Genomic DNA, 26,606 nt, shown 5'->3' with positions numbered 1-26,606 from the left:
TATTGAGTTCCAATCCCTCGCACGTGTCTTGACAGGCTTGTGCAAGAGGATGGGAATGAGAGGAGACAGATTTGAATCAAGGGTTGCTGGGGATCCTTGAATTTTAAGAGCAGTCTAAAGGGAAAATTCTACCTGGCTGCAGTTCAGTTACAGGGCAGAATCACTACTTGGACGCATTCTTCCTTCCATGTAGCTCTGAGGACCAAATGGCACGTGATGATGAGAGATCCGGGAATAGATTTTCAATTCTAATTTCAAATTTCAGCAGCTGCATCGGGCCCTGCTTCAGATCGGAGTTGTGGGAGAGAGCTGCATTTTTAATTCTCCCCCAATGCTGTTGTTTGCCCAGTGGAGGAAACTCTACCTGGACATGTTCTTCCTTCCATGTGGCTCTGAGGACTTCATGGCACGTGATGATGAGAGATCCGGGAATGGATCTTAAATTCTAATTTCAAAGTTCAGCAGCTGCATGGAGCTCTGATTCAGATTGGAGCTGTGGGAGAGAGCTGCATTTTTAATTCTCCCCCAGTGTTGTTGTTTGCCCAGCAGAGGAAACTCCATGGCTCCAATCTGAATCCAGAGCTGCACAAACCTACTATTTAAAGTTTTTAAAAAGTGTATATGTGGGGGATCCAGGCCTCGGATTCAGTGGGAGCTCACAGGAGCACAGCTATTGAACCTTTCTGAGAGTTCCTCCTCTTCCTCCTGAGCGTTCTACCTCCTTGTCCATTGAATAGTAGGTGCAGCTGCTTAACAATCCCTGGATGAGCTCTACCACCTATTTTTCTACAAAATGACCCCTGTGGGGGATCCATTCCTCTCATGATGACTCCAGTGGCACTTTTAAGACCAACAATGTTTTATTCAAGGTTGAGTTTTGTGTACAGGAAGATTTCTTCAGTTACATTGAAATGGCGATTACTAGTCCATACATGTATGTAGAGGATGAGCAGCAAATTAGCATACAGAATAATGACTGTGTTAAACAGATGCAAGAGCAAACTGGAATAACAAGCTTAGTTTATATGGTCACCAATTGTTGGAGTTCAATTCCAAGGGTGGTGGACATAGTGAAGGAAATAAATATATCAAAATTGGAGATTGAGGGGCAGATGTACCCTTCTCAAGTTTAGTGCTGAAGAGCCTGCTTGGTGTAGTGGTTGTGTGGCATACTCTAATCTGGGGAGCTGGGTTTGATTCCCCTCTCTTCCGCATGCAGCCAGCTGAATGTCCTTGAGTCAGTCATGGTTCTCTCAGAGCTGTTCTCAAGAGCAGTTCTCTCAGAGCTCTCTCAGCCCCACCTACCTCACAGGGTGTCTGTTGTGGGGAGAGGAAGGGAAAGGAGATTGTAAGACACTCTGAGACTCCTTTGGGTAGTGAAGGGCAGGATATAAAAACCAACTCTTTTTCTTCTTAATTGTTAATTAATTCTTAATTGAATATCTGAAGAATGTGTTTGCGTGCACCAGAGCACATATCTTGAATAAAACATTGTTGGTCTTGAAGGTGCCACTGGACTCAGAACTTTTTTTCTTGCTGCTTCAGGCCAGCACGGCTACCTACCTGAATCTGTCTTCCTCTCATCATGTTGGCTTGGTTCTTTTTTAGTTATTTTGATATTTATAGCCTGCGTTTCTCCATACTGGGGGCACAGAGAGGCTTACATCAGTCTCTTCTCCATTTTATCCTCATAAGAAACCTTTGAGGTAGGTGAGAGCGAGAGAGACTGGCCCAGGGGCACTCAGGAATAGACCCAGAGACGGGCCCAAGGGCAGAGTAGTGAACTGGGTTCAAGTCCATCAGTAACCACTCCACCACAAGGGAGCTAGAGGAGCTTTTTCTGGGTCTGGATGTGGCAACCCTGTGAGAAGCATCTGGTCAGATGGTTCTACAAAAAGTGACTTGGGAGGACATATGTAATATTTTATTCTAGTGCTTTGTTTAGTCCTTTCTGCTAATAATTCTTTACGGCAGGGGTGGCCAAGGGTAGCTCTCCAGATGTTTTTTGCCTGCAACTCCCATCAGCCCCAGCCAGCACGGTCAATGGCTGGGGCTGATGGGAGTTGTAGACAAAAACATCTGGAGAGCTACCCTTGGCCACCCCTGCTTTACAGCTTTTGACATGTTGCACAGGAAGTACCTTGCTTTGGGTTGCCAACTCTGGGTTGGGAAATTCCTGGAGATTTTGAGGGTGGAGCCTGGGGAGGGTGGGAGCTGAGGGTGGCATAATGCCAAAGAGGGCTTTCTTTGTAGAAAAAGCCCAGCAGGAACTTATTTGCATATTAGGCCACAGCCCCTTACACCACCATTGTTCCACATAGGGCTTTTTGTAGAAAAAGCTCAGCAGGACCTCATTTGCATATTAAGCCACACCCTCTGGCACCAAGCCAGCCGGAACTGCGTTCCTGTACGTTCCTGCTCAAAAAAAGCCCTGATGCCAAATGTCTACCCTCCAAAGCAGCAGTTTTCTCCAGGGGGAACTAATCTCTGTTGTTTGGGGATCAGTTGTAATTCTGGAAGATCTCCGGGCGCCACCTGGAGGTTGGTAAGGTGACCTTGCTTATCTTTACAACAACCCTGCAGAATAGGTTACTGTTATCAGGTCTAGTATTTAAGAAGTGGCTGAGAGAGTTTGCCGTGTTTCAAGTCACCTTGCGAGTTTAGTGCCATTAGGATTTGAACCAAGGACTTCCCAACCCCTTCTCTTAAGGAGGGTATGTTGGCCCCTCAAAGGTTGAGGTCCACATATTTATTTTATTTTTAAAAATGTGTCTCAGCCTTCCATCCTTCCGAGATCTTTAAAACGAGTACCCAGCTTGCTGGGGGTAAAGTGTAGATGACTGGGGAAGGCAATGGCAAATCGGCCCGTAAAAAGCCTGCCAAGAAAACGTTGTGAACCCCATGGGTTGGTAACTACTGGTACTTGCACAGGGGACTACCTTTGTTTTATTTTAGAAAACAAGTGCAGCAAGGAGGGAATCTTTCTCTCCACTGTGCTGGCTTTCTGCTTGTGGGGAATTCTTGTTAAGGTGGGAGGTAAAAAGGGCATTATCTGTCTGCAGTGGTACAGTCCAGTCTGCTGCCTTGGACTCTGCCCCTTTGGAAATACACAGAGGGAGTAGGAGGGGTGAGAAGGAAACTGAAGGGAAGGAGACAAGAGAGCAAGCTTGCAAGAGAAGCATCAGGAGCGTGGGGGGAGAAGGCACAGGGTCATCCTCTCACACTTTTTGCAAATAGATCCAGGTGGGCATCCGTGTTGGTCTGAAGCAGTAGAACAAAGCAAGGGTCAAGATGCACCTTTAAGACCAACAAAGCTTTATTCAGAAAGTAAGCTTTTGTGTGCTTGAAGCACACTTCATCAGACAGTAGTATGGAATGTCAAGCAGTCCTAAATATAGAGAAGGTGGACAGGGAGTTAGTATGCAGAGATATGGAATTTTTTTTTTAGCAGATTAAAAGACTCACAAGTTGGGGTCTGGTGTTTGTTAGTTAGTGTTAACTGGGCTGAAACAACAACAAAGGTAATATAAAGCAGATTGCTGTCCATGATGTCTGGTTTGCAAGTTACCTTTATCTGTTTATAAGCCCATGGGAGGATTTCTATTTTGGCATCAAGTGTGTAAGAGGAATGGAATTGCAGAAGGGGGGAGGAATTTGCTGTCAGGACACAGCTTGGGAATCTGTCTTCCAGCAAAGATGGGGCTATAATGACTGGTCATGTGCAGAGCCCCTCACCCCACCCCACCCCAGCCTCTGCTCTGAGCCTCCAGGGCTTCCAGGAACTGCTCAGAATCAAGGGGCACAAAGGGTGTGTTTTGTTCCTTGTCACCTGGGCTCAGTCCCTGCCCGGGCAGGATATGGTTAACAGCAGCCTGACACCCTCCTTCGCACCCACCCCCCAGCCCTTTTGTTTCCTGTAAACGACACCCGGGCACCCTCAGCCAATGGCCAGCTAGCGTAACTGGAGCTGTCCCTGGGGGAGGCCTCTTCTTCTTTGCCTTGATGGGCTCCGGGGAAAACTTTCCGCCTCCCTCCCTTCCCCCTTTGCTATCCGGCACCCCCCTTTATCCCTCCCCCCTGCTCTTCTGCGAGAGGATCAGCCTCCTCCTTTCCTGATCCCCCCTCCTGCATGAATTCTCCACTCCCCCGACAAAACCCCTTTCGCTCCATTTCCACATTTCCCCCGACCTTCCTCTTTGATCAGCTGCTGCCCGGCCTCCCCTCCTGGCTCGCCCGCCTGCCCCCTCCCGCCCTTCCTGTGGCTGGCCTCCTTCCCACGCTCCTCTTTCTTCCCTGTGCTCATCCTGCACCCAAGGCACTGCCTCCTTCACCCGGTCGCTCCGAGGCCTGCCCCTTCCACAACTCATGCCGCTGCTGCCCAGAAACCGCCTTCCCCTTTGGGGTGGGGGCTGCCCCTGCCCCCTGCAGTAAAACAAGGGATTCAGCTCAGCCACCTCATTTGGACAGAGTAAGAGACTCTTCGTTTGTTTTCTTTTTTTATATTTAAAAAAACTCCCTTTAATGTTTTTTGGCTTACTGGAAACAGTAGCCCTGAATGAACTCGGGGGGGGGGGGGGGCTCCAAGCTTCAGTTTTTGTTCCCAGGGTGTGCAAGAAACCCTGGGCAGGGATTCTCGGGTGTGTTTTCACTCCCCCCCCCCCCCTTCAGCAGGCCTCAGATTCAGCAGGAGCTCACAGGAGCACAGCTCCTGAAACTTTCTGAGGGTTTCCCCGCCTCCTCCCCACCTACCTTGTCCATTGAATAGGAGGTTCAGCTGCATCCGTGGATTAAGAGCAGGCAGCCAGCCAGCCAGCCACCAGGGGCTTTACCATGCCCCCAGCAGCCCTCATTAACCCCTGGAGAAGCCCGTGCCACCCTTTCTTCACTTCACAAACTGGCACCCAAACCTGCCTCGGTGGTGCCCAGAAGAAAACCAGTTTGGTGTAGTGGTTAACTGCATGGACTCTTATCTGGGAGAGCCAGCTTTGATTCCCCACTCCTCCACTTGCAGCTGCTGGAATGGCCTTGGGTTAGCCTCTCTCAGCCCCACCCACCTTACAGGGTGTCTTTTGTGAGGGGGGAAGATAAAGGAGATTGTAAGCTGCTCTGAGTCTCTGATTCAGAGAGAAGGGCAGGGTCTAAATCTGCATTTTTTATTCTTCTTATGTGATTTTGGGCAGTGGGTGGCTTGCTGGCCTTTTGACTGGTGGGGGGCAGCCCAGGAGAGCCCCAGGCAAGTGATGCCTGCTTGGTCTGGCTGGATCTCTAGGCAGCCCAAGCATGCCTCGCTCGCCTGGGGCTCTCCTTTCTTGCATCAAGTTACTTTTGGCTGGGAGGGGGATGGCATATGCTAATGAATTATATTAATGAGCTCCGCCACCTATTTTTCTACAAAAGGACTCTTGCCCTTCAGCATTCCCTTTCCTATTTCCCAATAGCCCCAACAAGGGCATTTTCTCTGAAACAAAGGGCATTGCCTCCATTTGGTCTTGCCTCTTCTCTGTAGCTGCGCCTGTTGCAGGGATTTCTTCCTCTAGGATCACACTGTGCACCCTTCAAGTATCAGCTGTGGCAGTAGATCGCCTAAGAACCAGGACAGCGTCGTAGTTAGCATTTCAGACTAGGATCTGGAAGGCCCAGGTTGCGATCCAGCACCATGCCACAAACTGGTTGCCTTGAACCAGTTGCCACCTGTTGCTCCTGAACCCTACCTCCCAGGGTTATTGTGACGATCACATAGGAGAGAGAGAGCTAGTTCTGCCATTCCTCGGCATTAAAAAAAAATGCAATCCTTCCAATTGCACCCCAGTTTTCTGGGTCTCCCAAGTGACAACTCTATCAGAGTGATGCCCCCCCCCATTGATGTGTGCCATGTAGTTTTCCTTCCTGCCTCACTGCTCCCATCTAAGATTTTCATTCATTCATTTAATAAATTGTACTTCTCTCCTGGCATTCAAAGGGGCCTCCGTAGGAGGTTGTCTTTATAGCCACTGACCAGACCCCCTTAGCATCCTCAGGCTTGCTATATCCTGCCCCCTCCCACCATACCTAGAAGTTCCACCATCGCCCTTCTATTGCGGTTGACACCCTTATCCCTCTGCCCAGCCAGGTTCAAAGTTGTCCTCCAACCCAGAAGAGTCCTGCTGCAACAGAAGAGGCAAGCCACTGAAGCCAGGCTTGCCTCTTCCGATGCCGGAGGGCCCCTAAGGCTGGAGGAAGCCTTCCCCCTTGGTGAAGAAGAGCCATTGGAGACCAGCTCTCGTGACCTCAAGGGGAGGGTCTAATGGGATTGGCTGAAGGGGGACGGTGCCTTCCTAACGTGCCCGATTGCCGTTGGCAGATGCTGAGCCCCACGTACAAGCAACGCAATGAGGACTTCCGCAGGATCTTCAAGGGGCTTCCGGAAACCGAACGACTCCTCGTAGGTGAGATGTAGGAGAAGGTGGGGACGGAGGGAGGTTGTGTTGGATTGGAGAGGTGGGGGGGGGGGAGTGTCCCAACAGGACAGGTGAGGCAGTCACCCCTAAGTAGCTGGTTATAGCAGACGAGACTGAAGGGAGCGTTGGTGGAAGGTAATGTTGAAGTCTTTCCTGTAATTGTGATATATTGCCTTGACCAGCTGTTATTATTGAACCGCTCCAGGGTTTTGGTCCTTTTGCTTCCAAATCTGTGGGTAAAATAACCTCCCCCCCCCAATCTCTAAATATAGAATTTATACTTTACTTATACTTTATTTGATTTATATCCTGCCCTCCCTGCCGAGGCAGGCTCAGGGCGGCTCGCGGCATAAAACCACAATAAACAATTAAAATCCATACAGTATTATAAAATTTCACATTCGGTAATTAAAAGTCAAAAAATGATTTGGTGCTAGCCTCTTTGATGTTGTATAATTTCAAGGGCGACAGTATTTCTTCCGTTTCCCTACAGTACAGGCTCAGCATCAGTTAAAAGCCAACCAGAAGAGAGTGGTCTTGCAGGCCCTGCGGAACTGAGCAACGTCCTTCAGGGCCCTCACTTTCTCTGACGGTTGGTTCCACCAGTAGGGGGCTGCTATCGAGAAGGCTCGCTCTCTAGTGGTCTTTAGTTTGGCCTCTCTCAGCCCAGGGATTGCTAATAGATTTTGAAATCCAGATCTAAGTACCCTCTGGGGAACGTGTGGGGAGAGACGGTTCCTAAGGTGGGCAGGTCCTCGGCCATATAGGGCTTTAAAGGTGATAACCAGCACCTTGTAGCGAATCCAGTATGCTATTGGCAGCCAGTGCAGTTCCCGCAGTCCTGGCTGTATGTGCTCCCACATGAGAAGCCCCAATAGCAGCCTGGCTGCCGCGTTCTGCACTAGCTGTAGTTTCCGGATTCAAGACAGGGGCAGCCCCAAGTAGAGGGCATTACAGTAGTCCAATCTCGAGAAGAGAATGCAATACCAGGTTTATGTAGCAGTTAAGTGCACAGACTCTTTCTCTTGGGAGAACTGGGTTTGATTCCGCACTCCTCCGCATGCACCTGCCAATGTGGCTTTCAGTCAGTCACGAGTTCTCAGAGAGCTGTTCCTTTCAAGAACAGTTTCTGTCAGAGCTCTCTCAGCCCCAACTGCCTGTCTGTTGTAGGGAGCGGAAGGGAAAGGAGATTGTAAGCCGCTATGAGACTCCTTCAGGTATTGAAGGGCTGGATATAAACCCAATTTCCTCCTCCTCCTCTCCTTCCCCCTCCCTTTCTTCCATTTCCCCTTCCTCTTTTTCCTCTTCTTCCTCCTTTTCTTCTTCAGTAACAAAATTTGTGGTAAGGTATGAGCTTTCATGTGTCACTGCTCACTCTTACTCTTACTGCCAGACTCTTATTCTTTTCTGCTGCTGCTGCAGGCAGACTAACATGGCTACCCACCTCGATCTGTTCCCTAAATATAGTCTTGACTTTTGACTTGAAAGCAGAATCATTTTGAGGAAGGCATGCCTCAGTGCCCTGTCGCCGATTGCTAAAATTCCACCCCTGCGTTCCGCAACAGCAGCCTGAAGTTCTTGTTCCTTCGTGTTTCGGGAAACTCTTGGCTGCCTCCGTGAAGCCTCCAGCACATGCTGTCTGTTTGCCTGCCCGTAGTTCTAGCCCTTGGATATATTGCCAGTTCAGTGATCGAGAGTCTTCTCAAAGGATCCTGGGAACTGTAGTTTAGGGAAGATGCTAGGAATTTTCCATGAAAGAATCCAGACTTGCCGCCAGCTGTTGACTTTTGCAGAACTACAGTTCCCAGGGAACCTTGAAGGGTGGGAATGGCTCTAACTCAGTAAGTCTGCTGTAGATATGCCCAGTTTTGGCTTCTGTGGCCTTTATAAAAAAATTTGCTACTCAGTTCATTAAAGCCTGCGGTATGGATCTGCTTTGCTTCTGCACGTGCGGTCTCTACTTTTGGCCTTCCACAAATATGCCACTGACTTGTCAGCGCCCAGTGGCTGTGGCACAGATCTTCCAAGAGTTTCAGTGGTGGATCCGAACCCCTTTGTGTCTCCCTCCTTCCCCTGCTTTCAACCTGCATCCCCCCCTTCTGTCTTCCCTCCTCCTCCTCACACTCTCATCTCTGACGTCTCCCCTCTCCTCAGATTACTCCTGTGCTCTGCAGCGTGATATCTTACTCCAGGGGCGGCTCTACCTGTCGGAGAACTGGATCTGCTTCTACAGCAACATCTTCCGATGGGAGACCACGGTGAGTTGCCCCGAGGCCACGACCCCCGGGGTGGAGGTCAGAGAGATGAGCCCCAGAGCTCTTCCTCTCCGGGCCGCTGCTGATCTCCTTTTGCCCTTTTGGGTCAGATCTCCATCCAGCTGAAGGACGTGAAGTACATCAAGAAAGAGAAGACGGCAAAGCTGATCCCCAACGCCATTCAGATTTGCACTGAGAATGACAAGGTAGGGTAGTTCCCTTTGGGCCTACCGCAGTATGCGTACCCTTTTATGTCAGAGTTCCCTTTGAGTTATGGGAGTCTGGAGCAGGGGTGGCCAAACTTCCTTATTGTGAAAGCCGTACAGAATAAAGTCAGATGTTTGAGAGCTGCAAGACAAAGAAGGAAGAAAGGAAAATAGATTTGGGGGGGAGAGGTGGAAAGAAAGCAACTTTAACTTTAAATGCATTATCCAGGCTGCCATCTGGCTTGGCTCGGAGAAGAGATTTAGAAATGCCTTCTCCAAGCCAGCTGATGGGGCAGTGGGGGCTTGGAGAGCTGCACAATATGTGTGAGAGAGCCACATGGCTCCTGAGAGACAGTTTGGCCACCCTGGTCTGGACTGTACCGGTCTTGGTGGGGGTTATTGTTAGAGCTTACCTGTATTCCTGGTTTCATATTACTAATTGATTTAGCTCTTTATACCCTGCTTTTCTCCCAAACGGAGACCCAAAGCAACTTAAGAATTTTTCTCCCTCTTAATTGTATCCTCACAACTCCCCTGTGAGGTAGGTTAGGCTGACAGAGGTTGCAGAGGGGAGTTCTATGGCTGATTAGGAATTCAAATCCAGGTCAGCCCTCTAGCCACTACACTGTACTGAATCCTAGGGGTCTGCAACAGTGGGGTGGGCCCCCAAAGTAGGTTGTGATTCTTTCAGAGGTGGGTCCACAAGACCCAGAGGGAGGAGGCAGAAGAGGGCGAGCTGGGGGAAGCCTTTTCCAGAAGCTGCAGTGGTGAATTTTCGGTTTGTCTCTCCATATGACGATCCAGATGGAATACCCGTTTCATAGGCTGCTGTCACCAGCTAGCCCATAAATGTGCTGTTTCCACAGTTCGAAAGGGACTGAAACCAGCCATTTCTGTGTCTCAGGCTGATATCTCCAAACCCTGGACCCACCTGGTACCCATAATGAGTACTTATTTCCCCCCCCCCACACACACACACACCTGGATATCTGGAATGACTTTTCCATTTTCTAGCATTAGGCTGAAGTCAAGGCTGAACATGTTTCCAAGATGCAATTTCAGAAGGTATTTGCCAAAGGGCCGCTTGGCACATGGCATATGGAACCTTGGCCCGAGAACTTGGTGCTCGTTCCCAGAAAGGATCAGGTTGGCGCTCAGAAGGGCAGATGAAAGAGAGTTACCTGCAAGGCACAGTTCAGGTGACCATAGGCAGCGTCATTTGGAGGGCGGGGAGAATTTGGAACAACCTTTCTAGCTCAGGCCTTGGCAGGCAGGGCCAGCACGTGGGAGTTGGCGAACTAGGTGATCGCCTAGGGTGCCAGCTCCTAGCAGGGGCTGGGGGCGGATGCCCTCTCCCTGCTTGCGCCGTCCCTGAGCCTCCACTGCTCTTTTGTCTCTGAGGGATGCACATAAGGCATACCCAGGAGCAGCTGCTGCCCCTCCCACACCATTTAAAGGGCTTTCAAGTGGTGGCGGCGGCAGGAGGGAAGGTCAGGCACTCTGAGTCATGGTGGGGCAGCCAGGGGAGGGGAGCTGCTAAGAGAGCCAGTTTGGTGTAGTGGTTGAGTGTGCGGACTCTTATCTGGGAGAACCGGGTTTGAATATAAGAATATATGTCAGATGTTTGAGAGTCACAAGACATGAACATCAGATGTTTGAATGCCGAAAGGAAAGAAAAGCAAATAGATGGGGGAGAGGAGAGATGGAAAGAAAGCAACTTTAACTTTGAATGCATTCTCCAAGCTTCTGACTGGCTTAGCTTGGAGAAGTGATTTGAAGAGACAAATGTCTTCACCAAACTGGCAGATGTTGGGGGGGGGGGGGTGGCTTCGAAAGCCACACAATTTGTGTGAAAGAGCCACATTTGGCTTCCGAGGCACAGCTTGGCTACCCCTGTTATAAACAAAGTAAAACATGCACATAAATTACTCTCACAAACCTGTATTGTATTAATTTATATTTTTATATTTTATACTGATGAAAATGTACTTCAGAAATTCAAAATCAACCATAGTAGGTAAATAATACTCTATACTCTGTCCAGAAAGATTAACGTTGCATTCCTCAAATCGTTGATGTGCAAATCTGTACTTTGTTTATAACGTCAGTATTGAATGCAAATTTATCTTCATTTAGTCACAGTGGTTCAGTTGTATCACATATTCTGGCACACTGTGTTCCCTTTATTTTGTCGCTGCATTTTAAGATTACAGCAGTTCTGTTCTGCTCAGGATGCGAAGTGCTGTTCAGTAGGGGGTGGAAATGAGAAGGAACGTTGCTGGCAATGGTTCCTCTTTCTCATTTCCTTCTCCGTAACTCTTCTGGAAGGAGTATTTAGGATTATTGATCACTAATGAGTTCTGGTCATAACTGTCTGAGCATTCCTTCTGGCTCCATACTTTTTTTGGAGGGTTCTTTTTTAAAAATCTCACTGGAGGCAGCACACCCAGTTCCCTTCTCCATTTATCTTTGAGACAACCATTAGCGGCAGGACAGACTGGGTCACCTGGCGTGTTTCGTGGCCAAGTGGGGATTTGAATCCGGCTCCCCCCAGTCATAGTTTGACGTTCTAACCCAGGAGTGGCCAAACTGCGGCTTGGGAACCACGTGCGGCTCTTTCACATATATCAGGTGTCTCTCGAAGCCCTCCCTGCCCCGCAGGCCAGCTTGGGGGAGGGATTTGTCTCTTTAAATCACTTCGCCAAGCCTAGCCAGTCAGTGGCTTGAAAAATGCATTTAAAGTAGCTTTCCTTCCATCCCTCCCTCCCTCCCTCATCTGACATTCATTCTATGTGGCTCTTATGTTAAGCAAGTTTGGCCAACCCTGCTCTAACCACTATGCTCCCTTGGTACTTTCTTTCAAAAAACAAGATTGTACAACATGGAAGTTAGTCAACCTCTGCTCTTGTTGATGTGTTCAACAGCTGTGGCTCCCTTTCCCATGTTGCACACTGTAATGCATTTATTTAAAATATTTGTGTGCTGCCTTTGCGGCCGACTTAGAGTCCCCAAGTTGTAGTCTTGGTTTATTGCACGTCAGCAAAAGCTCACTGTGTGCTGGTATGCAGCAGCCACTCTGAATGCGTGCATGGGAAGTGACGTCTGTAAAAGCACGGAGAGAGGAGCTGGAGGTTCCAGCCAAAACTGCTGAGCAGTGCCCTGCCCTCTTCTGCCTCTCGGTGCACTGTGAGAACAATATCTTGGCAGATTAAGTCCTGATGTCTTGCGTGTTCTCGCGTTTCCTGCCAACCTGGTTCCTTTTGGGACATACAGCCCCAGAAATGCAAGAGGAACAGCCTGGGTTTTCTGCTAATTGCCCTCTATGCTGAACAAGTTAATAGTTTGGAACGGAATGGACAAAGGCACCTTGCCTGGTACCTCTCCGCCTGGCCCGCTGGTGTCCTTCCCTCCCTCCCCACCCCAGAGAATGTGCTTCGGTGTCGGGCTCTTCTGCAGACTCTGGCTGCGTCTCTCCAGAGAGTGCAGTTTTCATCTTTGTGGACGATCTCCCTTCAGGGCCTGTGCTCCAGAGGTCTCCCCACCGGCAGGGCAATGACCAGAAGCAGAGGCAAAAAGGAATCGCTGTATAGACCAGAATGGGGTGTGACAGGTGGCCGCTCAGGGCATTTCTCATGACCACTTAACGCAAAGGAGCTACTCCTTAATAGCGGTTGGTTCTTTTGTTGAATTTTGTGAAAGCGGCTAAGGATGGTAAAAGATGGTTGGTTCCCCCCCCCCCCCCCCCTTCTGATGCATGCATTTTGGGGATGCCAGAATGATTCTCATCTTTATTAGCAGTCATTCGTAGAAAAACAGTGGAGATGCTGTTAGAAGAAAAAGATGAAGAAGCTGATGATGTTGGATTTATATGCTGCCCTATACTCTCAATCTCAGAGTCTCAGAGTGGTCACAAGAAGAATTGCAGATTTATACCCCACCCTTCTCTCTGAATCAGAGTCTCAGAGCGGCTTACAATTTCCTTTATCTTCTCCCCCCACAACAGACACCCTGTCAGGTGGGTGGGATCTGAGAGGGCTCTCACAGCAGCTGCCCTTTTAAGGACAACCTCTGCGATAGCTGTGGCTAACCCAAGGCCATTCCAGCAGGGGCAAGTGGAGGAGTGGGGAATCAAACCCGGTTCTCCCAGATAAGAGTTCGTGCACTTAACCACTACACCAAACTGGCTCTCCTCTGCCTTTCCCCCCCGCCCCCTCAAAAGACACCCTGTGAGGTAGGTGGGGCTGAGAGCAGCTGCCCTTTCAAGGACGACTCCTACAACAGCTATGGCTGACCCAAAGCCATTCCAGCAGCTGCAAGTGGAGGAGTGGGGAATTATTTATTTATTTATTTATTTATGATTTATATCCTGCCCTTCCCACAAGTAGCTCAGTGGAATCAAACCCGGTTCTCCCAAATAAGAGTCCCTGCACTTAACCACTACACCAAACTGGCTCTCTTATCAGGTTAGCTCAATCCAGGCCATTCCTGTTAGGACTGCAGGTGGGGAGGACTTGGTAACTGAAGATCTGGGTGCAAATGGAGACAGTGCTAAGCAGTTCCCATCAATCAGGCTCCTTATGTCCTTTCCACCCTCTGAAAGCCAGCCTTGCAGAACCCAGTTTGGATCAACGTTGTGGATGGGTTCATCTCTCACTTGGCTTTTCTGATCCGAAACAGCCTCGGAACGCCACGGTAGAAATACGCATTTTATTCAAGCCTGCTTGTTCGTTTAATCTGTCTAAAACACTGCTGTTGTTCCTGTCTAATGCCCCTGTGGTGTAGTGAATAGAGTGTTTGGATTAAGATCCCAGGAGACCCAAGTTCGAATCCCTACTCTGCCACGGAAGCTCGCTTGGTTGGACTTGGGTCAGTCACGTAACTCTCAGCCATACCTACTTCACAGGGTGGTTGTTGTGAGAAAATGGGAGGCGGAAGAGAAAAGTGGGATGTAAATTAAGAAATGGCTATGCAAGGTCATTGGTGTGTGTGTGGGGGGGAGGGGTCAGCTTCAACTCAGTACCACTGGAACCTTGATTGAATCAGGTTGCTGCATAGCTGATTTTTAGAGGGGGGACATGTCGGTGACTTGACGGGTGGAACTCCCAGCCTCATGTCCTCCTCCCTCTCCGCAATGTTTTCATTGTTGTTTCTGTCTTTTATATTTATTTTAGTTTGTTGATTTAATTGTTTTAATGCCGCAAATGCACTTTGTTGGCTTGAAAGGCTTTTACGAGGAGATTTGATTCTGTGTGTTTTGTTTCATTGCCTGTCCTAGGAAGCGGAACCGTGGGGTAAAAAAATTTGTAAGACAAATAAAATACATAAAAGCAATGTTCCCTCTGAGCTTCAGAGTCTTGTGAGCAAAAATTCTACTTTGTGAGCAGTGTTCCCTCTAAGCTGAGTTAGCGTGAGCTAGCTCACAGATTTTTAGCCTCCAGTTCATACATTTTTGTCTTATCTCGGGGAATAATAGCCCCAGAGCACAATAACTTATGCAGTAGCTCACAGCTTTGATGCCAGTAGCTCACAACTTTAATACTAATAGCTCATGAAGCAGAATTTTTGCTCACAAGACTCGGCAACTTAGAAGGAACATCGTTTGTGAGCTACTGGTATTAAAGTTGTGAGCTACTGGCAGTAAAATTGTGAGCTGCTGCATAAATTAGTTTGCTCTGGGGCCATTTTTCCTGAGCTAAGACAAAAATGTGTGAGCCGGTGGCTAAAAATCTGTGAACTAGCTCACGATAACTCAGCCTAGAGGGAACGCTGCACAAATGTAATGTCATAAGAACATAAGAAGAGCCCTGCTGGATCAGACCAATCATCCATCTCATCCAGCATCCTGTCTCACACAGTGACTGAACAGTTCCTCTGGAGGGCCAACAACAGGGCATAGAAGCCGAGGTTTTCCCTTGTTGCGGCCTCCCGGCACTGGGGTTCCGAGCCTGAGTGCCCCTCAGTCACCATGGCTAGTAGCTACCAGTAGACCTCTCCTCCATGAGTCTATCTCATCCCCTTTTAAAACTGTTTATTTCTGTGGCCGTCACTACGTCCTCTGGCAGGGAATTCCACCTCTTAATCACTCTCTGCATAAAATCATATTTCCTTACTGCCTGGCTTCATTGGATGCCCTCAAATCCTAGTATTTTGGGAGAGGGAGACAAATGTCTCTGTCCGCTCTCTCCAGCCCATGCATAATTTTAATAAATCTCTCTCATGCCCCCTTTAGCTGTCTCTTTTCTAAACTGAAAAGTCCCAGACTCTTCAGCCTTTCCTCCAACCCCCTAAATCATCTTGGTTGCCCTCCTCTGTACTTTTCCCACCTCTGCAATGAGAGGGAGAGAGTGTGCATGTGGTGGCTAGAAAAGGACTGTAGAAATTTGGTCATGAGGATAAAATGGAGGAGGAGAGAGTAATGAAAGCTACTTTGGGGTCCCCATTGGGGGGAAAAGCAAGGTATAAATATCTAAACAAATCAGTGCAAGAATCACATTCAAATATTCTTGCTAGGATTCACACGAACAAGGAAAAAAGTGTAAAATTAGTAGTATATAGGGGGGGGGGGGAGTTTGAAAAACAAATTCCTGGATTCTCGGGAAGTTGGAATTTGTGGCCAGTAGCCATAAGAACATAAGAGAAGCCATGTTGGATCAGGCCAGTGGTCCATCCAGTCCAACACTCTGTGTCACACAGTGGCCAAAATGTTTTTATTTATACACACACACACACACACACACACTGTGGCTAATAGCCACTGATGGACCTCTGCTCCATATTTTTATCTAAACCCCTCTTGAAGGTGGCCATGCTTGTGGCCGCCACCACCTCCTGTGGCAGTGAATTCCGCATGTTAATCACCCTTTGGGTGAAGAAGTACTTCCTTTTATCCGTTTTAACCTGTCTGCTCAGCAATTTCATCGAATGCCCACGAGTTCTTGTATTGTGAGAAGAACTTTGTCTTGTATTGTGAGAAGAACTTTGTCCATCCCATGCATTATCTTGTAAACCTCTATCATGTCACCCCGCAGTCGACGTTTCTCCAAGCTAAAGAGTCCCAAGCGTTTCAGCCTTTCTTCATAGGGAAAGTGTTCCAGCTTTAATCATTCTAGTTGCCCTTTTCTGGACTTTCTCCAATGCTATAATATCCTTTTTGAGGTGAGGTGACCAGAACTGCACACAGCCATAATATGTGTTTTCTGACCTAACGCAAGCTGTAGGTAGAACCTCTCAGTACTCATCATGGCCATCTTTATTATTTGGTGCAGCGGAGTCTCATACTCACTCTCCTCACTTGCTTTCAGCAGCATTTCTTCACATCATTTGGGGCCCGCGATCGCTCCTTCATGCTGATTTTCCGCCTCTGGCAGAACGCACTTCTAGAAAAGGTACGGACCGATGCATCAAAGGGATAGGAGTTGGGGAGTCGTCTAGGGCAGGGCAGTGCACGCCTCTTCCAACAATGGGGTTTCAGCCCTGGCTGTCCCTTAGGATTTTTTATCGAGGTTCCTGACTTGCGCTAGATGCGTGATGCTCATAAAAAGGTAAAGGAAAGGTCCCCTGTGCAAGCACCAGTCGTTTCCGACTCTGGGGTGATGTCGCATCACGATGTTTTCACGGCAGACTTTTTTTTATGGGGCGGTTTGCTTCCCCAGTCATCTACACTCCCCCCCTGCCCAGGAAGCTGGGTATTCATTTTACTGACCTCGGAAGGATGGAAGGCTGAGTCAACCTCGAGCTGGCTACCTGAACCAGCTTCCGCTGGGATCGAACGCGAGTCATGAGCAGAGAGCTCAGACTGCAGGACTGCAGCTTTACCATTCTGTGCCATGGGGCTGCTGTGATGCTCATACCCCCACCCTAAAAGAGACTCTGAAAAGAGGAACCGCAGTCGAACGCTGGGTTCTAAATCAGTACGTGTGTGTGTTGGGACAGAATGGATACCCTTAGATGCTTCTTGTGTCAGTCATTCTGTGGTACCTCTCCTCTCCCCAGACACTGTCGCCCCGGGAGCTCTGGCACATCGTCCACCAATGCTACGGCTCCGAGCTCGGCCTCACCAGCGAAGACGACGATTACGTCTCTCCCATTGATGAGATCAACGGTTTGGGGTAAGTTTCTGCCCTGCAGATACAGGAATCTTCTTGACTTGACTCGGGCGCAAATAATCGGCATGTTCGAGGCTAGAGCGGTTTACAGGACAGCATTATACTGAATCAGGCTGATGCAGCCTTACGCTCCGATTCTAAGTAGTGTTATGGCCTCTTGAGTCCCCTGAATGGGCTTTGGAGGGTGCCACTCTGCTTTGTGTTGCTCTGTTAGCTGCAGTGACTGATGGCTGCTCTTAAGAGTCCCTTTCCCATCCCTTCTCCCTGAACTCCCTTGAAGTAGAGATTTTTGTTATTGTTGTTGTTCAGTCGCACAGTCGAGTCCGACTCTTTGCGACCCCATGGACAAAGTCACGCCAGGCCCTCCTGTCTACCACCATCCTCTGAAGTCCGCTCAAATTCGTGTTTGTTACATCAGTAATGCTGTCCAGCCATCTCATCTTTTGACGTCCCCTTCTTCTTTTGCCTTCTGTCTTTCCCAGCATCAGGGTCTTCTCCAGCGAGTGCTCCCTTCTCATTGGGTGGCCAAAGTATTTGACCTTCAGCTTCAGCATCTGACCTTCCAGGGAACAGTTGGGGTTTATTTCCCTTAGGACTGACTGATAGATGCCAGAGGTCATAGCAGCGCTCGGACCAGATGCAGCTCACAAAGCTGCTCTGCCTTTTCCCCTAAGTGATCAAGAATTAATAAAAGCTTAAGCCAGATTTACCTGAAAAGGTTTTTTTTCCATTTATTTAAAAACAAAAGCTCAAACCAGATTTATCCAGAATGGTTTTGTAAAATTCATTTAAATTGGCGCCAGTGTGATGTAGTAGTTCAGAGCGGTGGACTCTAATCTGGAGAACTGGGTTTCATTCCCCACTCCCCTGCATGAAGCCTGCTGGGTGACCTTGGGTCAGTCGCTGTTCTCTCAGAGCTGTTCTCTCGAGCAGCTCTCAAAGAAGAGCTCTCTCCACCTACTTTGCAGGGTGACTGCTGTAGGGTGGGGAGGGAAGGAGATCGTAAGTCGCTCTGAGACACGGAGTGAAGGGCGGGGTATAAAGCCAGCTCCGCTGCTTCTTTAAAATGTTCATCTCTTGGCCTTGGCTCAAGGCAGCTGTTTATTTTTTGTTGTTGTTTATTCATTCATAGTCCAACTTTCCTCATTGAGATTACGCAGTGTAATTCAATGCAAACACCAGGATGAGATATCTGATAAACAATGCAATAGGACTAGGATGACAGAATCCGGAAGCCAGAGCATAAGTATTAGAGACGTTATGTTAAACAATGCAGAAAATGGTATTACAGTAGAAAATGATGCAATGAATGCTGGAAGATACAGCAGACAGATAATTTCAGTAGTACAGTCAATGATCCCTTTAATAAGTCCCTTTAATAATGTAGTCCATAGTCCCTTTAATAAGGTACCTCGCTGGACCATCTTGTTATACCTATTGCTTTAATACAAATGTCCCCTTGAACAAGTCTGTTTTGCATGGTATCGTGGGAGCTTTCCTGACTAACTCAGGTGGGCCAACAATTTAATAATAATAATACAATAACATTCACTGATATGCCACCTTTTTCCTCATTGGGGACCCAGACAGTGTACATCATCATAGCACCAGATTGTTTTAATTTAATGTTGTACTTCAAATATTTTTATTGTTGTTCTATTGTAAATTGTGAGCCACCCTTCTGCAGGGAGGGCGGGATATAAATCAAATAAACATAAACATTCCTCTCCTCCACTGTATCCTGACAGTAGCCTTGTGAGGTAGGAGAGGCTGAAAGTGTGAGAGTGGCCCAAGGTCACCCAGCAAGCTCCCATGGCAGTGTGGGGATTCGAACCTGGGTCTCCATGCTCCTAGTCTTAACACTCTTAACTGGGGGGGAGTTGTGTGTGCACGTGAAAGCTAATACCGCGAATAAAACTTTGTTGGTCTTAAAGGTCCCGCTGGACTCAAATTTTGTTCTGCTGCTTCAGACCAACATGGCCACCCACCCGGCTCTAACCACTCTACCTCACTGTCTCTCAGCACAAGTTGCAAGGATAGGAGAAGCGATGGAATTCCCCCCCCCCCCCCCATGGTTTGTAATCTGCCTTGAGCCACAGTAAGAAAGGCGGGCTGTATAGATGAAGTTAAGAATAATAATAATGACGATGTCACCTATGCTGCTAAGCCGTGCTGCATTTATGGTACTGTGCAGGGAACATAGGACACATCTGGGAGGGATTTGTGAATTCAGGTCCAAGTTCTTCTGCAGGGGTGGTTGTCGGCCCAGGCGTTTGTGCCCCAAAATCCGACAGGCACACCCGTGCTTTTCTTTTTTAAACTTATTGACATAATTTCTGCCCCCGTCTTTCTCTCCACCAGAGGTCCGAAGCACTTTACATTGCCCTCCGTTTCATTCTTACGACAGCCCCGTAAACTAGATCGGGGTAAAATGGGTGTGACAGGCCCAAGTTCACCCGCTGCAGAGTGGAGACTCCAACCTGGGTGTCCAAGATATGAGTCTGACACTTTAACTGTCACTCCAGACTAATTGCAGTGCCACAGAGAATGCTAGAATTCCAGTCTTGGATCGTGGGGCTCCTTTTGCAACAGGCTGTATCCCAAGTCCTCTGTGACGATGCAGGGGGTCTTAGAGCAAGTCTGTTGCAAGTGATGCTTGAGTAGCTGGCATCAGGGATCAGCAGCTGTCAGGCACTTCCAGGGCTTTTTGTTTTGTAGCAGGAACTCCTTTGTATATTAGGCCTCATCCCCTGATTTAGCCAATCCTCCAAGAGCTTACAGGGCTGTTTGTACAGGGCCTACTGTAAACTCCAGGGGGACTGGCTACATCAGGGGTTTGTGGCCTAATATGCAAGTAGTTTCTGCTACAAAAAAAGCCCAGATTTGTGGCTGGCGAGAGCTGTGCTTGAGAACCACACTCTGTTTCTCCAACCTACCCCGCCTCAGCCCAGGCAGCATAGAAGACTACCAGTCTGCTCCTTGCGCATTGTAGACCTTTTTGGCAGCAGCTGGCTAAAAGGAGCACATCAAACACATTATACACTGACTTAGTTTCTTTGTAGTTCACCTTTTGTGGCTGGAATCAAGGCAGACTCCAAAATATAAACAGAAGGTCAGCCAGACAGTGTAAATTCCTCTTGGGGGAAAGGCGGCAGAGACGTGTTTTAAATATCAATAAATGTGTAACTAACAATGCAGTAAGACCAGACTGGGGAATCTGAAAAACAGTGCAAATTCAAAACAGTCATAAGGCATAGCGATGTGAAAACTGGGTTACAAAAAATGGGAAAACTACACAGGAGGCAGTGTTCATAAGAACATAAGAGAAGCCATGTTGGATCAGGCCAATGGCCCATCTAGTCCAACACTCTGTGTCACACAGTGGCCAAAAAAAATTATATATATATACTCAGTTCCCTCTAAACTGAGTTAGTGTGAGCTAGCTCACAGTTTCCAGCTTCTGGCTCACACATTTTTGTCTCAGCTCTGGAAAAATGGCCTCAGAGCAAACTCATTTATGCAGTAGCTCACAAAGTAGAATTTTTGATCACGAGACTTCGCAGCTTAGAGAGGGAGTATTGGCAGGAGGGGCTGGATACCCTAAAAGGGGTCCTAAAAATCTGCAGCGAGGCCTGGACTTGAGCATTTGGCATCTCAAGACTTCCAGGATCAGGAATGCCAAATCGATATATCCTGTCCAGCAAACTACCCCTTCTTAGTTCTTATGTTGGGATCCACAAAGGGAGAACTACGCGGGGAAGCTGATAAGCCTCTGTCAACCCGGGTGAGCATTTAGGTGTGGGTCCGTTCTGTCCATTTTAAATTTCGGCTCTGACCATCCAGAGTTTCCTTTCTCCCCTCCTCTCTTCTCCCCTCCGCCTTCCCCTGCTCTCACTCCCAACAGAAGCCCCAAGGAGATCGGGGACGTCATAGACCTCAGTGACTTGACTTCTCGCTGCAGCACGGACCTCAAGCTGGATGCCAGTCCCCTCTTGGACAAAAGGGATGCCAGTCAGAGCATCAACTCGCTGGCCAGCAGTAGCGACGGGACCACCTCGGTGAGAAGCACGGGGTTCCAGGAGGGGAGACAGCAGCGGGGTCCTGATAACAGTCCCAAAGTCTGCCACCCAAACCTGAGCATATTAGCTCATTCACATGTTCTAGTAGACACAATACCATCTGTCAGCCGTTTTTATGAAAGAACCAACAGACGTTCACTGTATAAATGCAAGCAAGGAAGAAGAAGATATTGGATTTATATCCTGCCCTTCACTCTGAATCTCAGAGTCTCTGAGCAGCTCACAGTCTCCTTTACCTTCCTCCCCCACAACAGTCACCCTGTGAGGTGGGTGGAGTTGAGAGAGCTCTCCCAAAAGCTTGCCCTTTCAAGGACAACTCTTGTGAGAGCTATGGCTGACACAAGGCCATTCCAGCAGGTGCAGGTGGAGGAGTGGGGAACCCGGTTCTCCCAGATAAGAGTCTGCATGCTTAGCCACTACACCAAACTGACCAGTACCTTGATCAGTGTGTGGTTTCAGTCACACATTCCGCTTTACAAGGATTGAAATGTAACATGAGAATTACTCAGTGGACTATAAAGCTGGGGTCCACAACTCCTGGTCCGTGGTCCGGCCCATGGCCTGCAACCAGGCCTTGGAGTGAGGCAGAGGCACCACACTGCTCCTTTCGCCCACCCAGGTCCCAGGCAGACAAAAGAGGCAGTGCAGCCTCACTCCGAAACACCACCTCTTTCATTTGCCTGGGTCCTGGGTGGGCGGAAGGGGCAGCGTGGCAGTGACCTTCACCTATCCCTCATTTAAAGACCCCCATGGGAGGCAGGGACGGGGCGTGGGGACAGCCTGGGGCAGCAAAACCCCCAGCACCCCCACTGGTCCGTGGGAATATTGTCTTCCACAAAACTGATCCCTGGTGCCAAAAAGGTTGGGGGCCACTGATACAAAGAAAAACGGAGTGTGCTCTGGGCAGCCCAGGCTAGCTGGATCTTGTTAGATCTCAGAAACTAATCAGGCGGCTGGCCCTGGTTAGTATTTGGACGGGAGACCTCCAAAGAATACCAGCATTGCGATGCAGAGGCAGGCAATGGCAAACCACCTCTGCGTGTCTCTTGCCTTGCAACCCCTACGGGGTCACCGTGAACGGGCTGCGACTTGATGGCCCTTTCCACTGCACTGTCCACGGATTGTACGTGCATTCGCTGTTGCTTGAGAACAGGCCTCTTGTAATGGGGTGGTGCACAGCAGTCTTGTTTGGACAGGTGTTATCTGCTTTGCATACAGTTCCCCACCTACAGTGTTACTTTAGCGGGATAATTTGAGTTGCTTCCGCCGTTTGTCATAGGCAGGGCAGTGGAGGCTGTGATTAATTCTGGTGCAAGCAGAGCTTTGCATAGAGAGCCAGTTTGGTGTAGCGGTTAAGTGCACTGACTCTTATGTGGGTGGACTGGGTTTGATTCCTCAACCCATAGCTCTCACAGAACTGTCCTTGAAAGGGCAGTTTCTGTGAGAGCTCTCAGCCCCACCAATCTCATGGGCGTCTTTTTTGGTGGGGGGAAGGTAAAGGAGATTGCGTTCCACTCTGAGATTTGGAGTGGAGGGCGGGGTGTAAATCCATATCTGATGGGGGTGGAGGAGATCCAAGTTTTCCACAATGAAATGACCCTGCTGGCCGAGCAATTGTGGGCAATGAAAACAGAAGATGGGGGAGAGCAAGAGAAATAATCCTTGCTAAAAACGTATTTATATTCTGTTTTTCTCCCCTAAGAGGCCCAAAGCAGCTTGCAACAATAGGAAAAAAATATAAATAAATCCAGGCTCTGAATTCAGCAGAAGCTCACAGGAGCACAGCTTTCTGACAGTTCCCCTTCCTCCTCCCCACCTTGTCCACTGAATAGTAGGTTCAGCTGCATAACAATCCCTGGATGAGCTCCACCACCTATTTTTCTACAAAACAACCCCTGAATAAATCAATAAAGAAAGCAACAACCTATAACACTGTTGGTCCAGGATGCGGGGGCTGGCTCAAGTTACATGCCACTGGCTAAGAGTCTTTGGTTCTTGCCCTTTGTCCAGGGCCAAGGGCCCATCCAGCCCTCATACCTGTGGAAACAAGGAAGAAGGGGAGAAAGCCCACAGCTTAGATGGTGGGCAAGCTAGCAAGATGTTCCCTGACAACAGTTTCCATTCCCCGATGACAATTTCCGCTCCCCATTTCCACTGAACAGTCACAGGTCCAAGCCTGTAGTCATGGAGGAGGGGGAAGGGGGGCATGACCCCTCTATTAAAAAAACCCCTTCCCCCTGTAGGGCCCCTCCGTTGGGCCTCCAGGGCTGCTGCTGCTCAGCGGGGGGTGGCGTTTGCGCGAAGGGCTCCTCACACGCCACTGGAAAGCCCATCTGGCCCCATGGCCCCTCCACCAAATTTCTTACCTCGGGGGTTTCTCCATCCAAAATTATCTGGCTATGGGCCTGCACGGGTCGCCTGTCTTTCGATTGGGTACTGTCAAATATTAACTGCTTCTGCATGGCAGGGTTAAGGAGAGCGTCTTCATGGCTTTTGCTGCAATTCCTTTCTCAGGACAGTGTCTGCTGCTGTTCAGCACTGAAACTTCTTCAGAAGCCAGGCACTGAATCCCAGACTCTCCCAGCATGCCCAGAATATTTGTCGCCCAAATTTGAGGGAAGAGAATTTTGAGCAGATGCTTCTTTCGGGGGTGGGGGTCAGAAGTAATTCCCGATTCCAGCTTGTAGTGACGCTGCCCATTCATTGTCTGTTCAAGCTGGCCGAGGACCCGGAGGAAAACACGGACAGCCAGGTAGATGCCTCGTCCAGCCACACAGTGACCTCAACGACAGAACCCCTCCGAGAGGATGTCCCCCAAGGGCCGCTGGTGGCCCCCCCGGAGGGGGAGCCGGTGCCCAGCGAGGAGCTCCCTACTGACATGAGCAATTCCTCCTCTTCCACCCAGGATGAAGGTGAGGGCAGCCTGCCTCCCATGCCCTGCTCCAGCCCCCTCTACCGATTCCCCTCCCAGATCGAGGCATCAGTCGGTGGTATTAATGCTCTCCGTCTCTCCTCCCCAAGCTGAAGTGGACGCCTTCTTCTCAGACCTGCCGGGGCGGCTTCTTATTAACGCCGTTTACCACGTGGGAGCAGAGAGGCTGCAGCAGATGCTTTTCAGTGATTCCCAGTTCGTGCATAACTTCTTCGACCAGCGCAAATTCACAGGTAGCAGGAAATCGGGGGAACCTTGAAGCTACATCAGGTGGGGTTGTCCAATCAGAGGCTCCTGTAGAGCTGCCCCTAGTTGCAAGGTTGCTGCAAAAAGGATTCCTTCGTGGTTAGAAACAATGCTCCTAAGCTGTGGAGTCTTGTGAGCAAAAATTCTACTTTGTGAGCTACTGGCATTAAAGCTGTGAGCTGCTACTGCATAAATTAGTTTGTTCTGGGGCCATTTTTCCTGAGCTAAGACAAAAATGTGTGAGCTGGAGGCTAAAAACTGTGAGTTAGCTCACACTAACTCAGCTTAAAGGGAACACTGGTTGGAACCCTTGGCTGGTTTCTTATTTGGTACACCTTGACTGGCATTTCCTTTGGATAAGGCTTTTATATCAGGTAAGCCATAATTTTGGCTCCCCTGCTTCCTGTCACATGACTCTTGTGTCACAGGACTTCCTGTCTTGTCCTTGCAACTCAGCATGTCCTAGGTGTGGAAAGCTGGGAGACTGCTGTTTTAAAACACCAGAAGGAGTGCTTCCCCCCTCCCCCCAAATATTTAAGAACTCAGTCAGGAAAATTAGTCCCAATCCAAGATTGCAACATTTTTCAAGAACCCAGCTTGATTTGTAAAGAAGAATAAGAAGATATTGGATTTATATCCCGCCCGCAGTCCTAAGCCCTGCTCATGACCTGAGTTCAATCCCCGGTGGAAGTTGGGTTTTCAGGTAGCCGGCTCGAGGTTGACTCAGCCTTCCTTCTGAGGTCAGTAAAATGAGTACCCAGCTTGCTGGGGAGAAAGTGTAGATGACTGGGGAAGGCAGTGGCAAACCACCCCGTAAAAAGTCTGCCGTGAAAACTTTGTGAAAGCAACATCACCCCAGAGTCAGAAACGACTGGTGCTTGCCCAGGGGACCTATCCTTTTTCTTTTTCCTCCATTCCAAATCTTAAGAGTTTCACAATCTCCTTTACCTTGCTTCCCCACAACAGACACCCTGTGAGGTGGGTGGGACTGAGAGAGCTCTCCCAGAAACTGCCCTTTCAAGGACAACTCTTGGAAGAGCTATGACTAACCCAAGGCCATTCCAGCAACTGCAAGTGGGGGAGTGGGGAATCAAACCCGGTTCTCCCAGATAAGAGTCCGCACACTTAACCACTACACCAAACTGGCTCTCAAAGCTCTAGGTCTCAAGATCACCATAGCAGCAAGAGTAATTAGGACATTAAATGCACACACATGCCCAACAAGCCTCCATCGTAATAGAGAACATTGGCATTTGATTCCCCGGTGGTTTACCCAGGTGTTTGCCAGCCGGCTCTGCATCATTAGCGGAGCAGCTTGCGATGCCCGTGGGACTATTAAGTCAGCTTAGCTGGATTACGGCAATGCTCGTACATCAGAGAAGGTGACAGCTTGAATTTTGCTTCCTAATAGCAGTCGGGTGTATCTCAACAAGTTGCTCTGCGTGGACAAACTCTGAAAGAATCACTTTGTTAGTCAAACTGCTCCCTCCCCACAGTCTTGAGAAACTGGGACAGACCAAGCTCTTGCTTGGTGTTGCGTGAGAGGCAAGGAATCTCCCGAATCAGCCCCTTGCTCATTTAATAAGAAAAATGCTGGATATACCATGATGAGTGTCTCAGGTATTGTACTATGCATGTAGTTCGGTCAAATATCTCTGGAAGTGAGAGCAGAGCTTTTTCTGTAACAGGACCTCCTTTGCATATGAGACCACACCCCTCATGTAGCCAATCCTCCTGGAGTTTACAGTAGGCCCTGTACAATGAGCTCTGTAAGCTCCAGGAGGATTGGCTACATCAGGGGTGTGTGGCCTAATATGCAAAGGAGGTCCTGCTACAAAAAAAAAAAAAAGCCCTGAGTGAGAGCATGGCTTTATGCCTTTATCCTGTGATTAGAAGTGTTTCTTGCTGAGGCTGGCTTATTAGCTGCCTTGAAACAGAACACTCTCAGGGATGGGGCCATCAATGAGAAACTGCCTCTAGTTGTTATGACGACTGCATGGGTAACACAGAAGCTTCTTCTCTGATTAAAAGGAAAGTCTTAGGAATTGATTATGGAAGCCTGTGATTCAGAGTTTGTCGAGTTTGGACCAGAAGAATAAACGTGGTGGCTCAGGAGAACCTCCACATTCAGAGGCGTGAAGTCTCTGAAATCCCAGAGTCAGCAGGCAACATCAGGGGATGGACCAGTGGTCCATCTAGTCCAGCCTCACTACTCTGTTGCTGGCCCTCCAGAGCAACTGGTTGGCCACTGTGTGAGACAGGATACTGGACTAGATGGACCACTGGTCTGATCCAGCAGGGCTCTTTATATTTTTGGTCTACTAGAGAAGTTTTACCTGTTGAACC

The 26,606-nt window shown here is 48.9% G+C and overlaps 1 protein-coding gene across 1 annotated transcript in view; it reads left to right on the top strand.

Moving 5' to 3' along the window:
* GRAMD1A (GRAM domain containing 1A) overlaps window positions 1-26,606 on the top strand; it is a 77,518-nt gene that overhangs the window by 32,327 nt on the left and 18,585 nt on the right. Inside the window, exons 5-12 of the mRNA XM_060257822.1 lie at window positions 6,341-6,425; window positions 8,592-8,695; window positions 8,803-8,898; window positions 16,203-16,283; window positions 16,891-17,006; window positions 20,908-21,061; window positions 23,799-23,994; window positions 24,104-24,247. Of these exons, the coding sequence (XP_060113805.1) occupies window positions 6,341-6,425; window positions 8,592-8,695; window positions 8,803-8,898; window positions 16,203-16,283; window positions 16,891-17,006; window positions 20,908-21,061; window positions 23,799-23,994; window positions 24,104-24,247 (976 nt within the window). The remainder of the gene's footprint in view (window positions 1-6,340; window positions 6,426-8,591; window positions 8,696-8,802; window positions 8,899-16,202; window positions 16,284-16,890; window positions 17,007-20,907; window positions 21,062-23,798; window positions 23,995-24,103; window positions 24,248-26,606) is intronic.

Source organism: Heteronotia binoei, chromosome 17 (assembly GCF_032191835.1).
Source record: "Heteronotia binoei isolate CCM8104 ecotype False Entrance Well chromosome 17, APGP_CSIRO_Hbin_v1, whole genome shotgun sequence".
Classification (NCBI taxonomy): Eukaryota; Metazoa; Chordata; class Lepidosauria; order Squamata; family Gekkonidae; genus Heteronotia; species Heteronotia binoei.
Note: the sequence above shows the minus strand (reverse complement) of the source record. Positions and strands in the feature narration are given on the sequence as shown.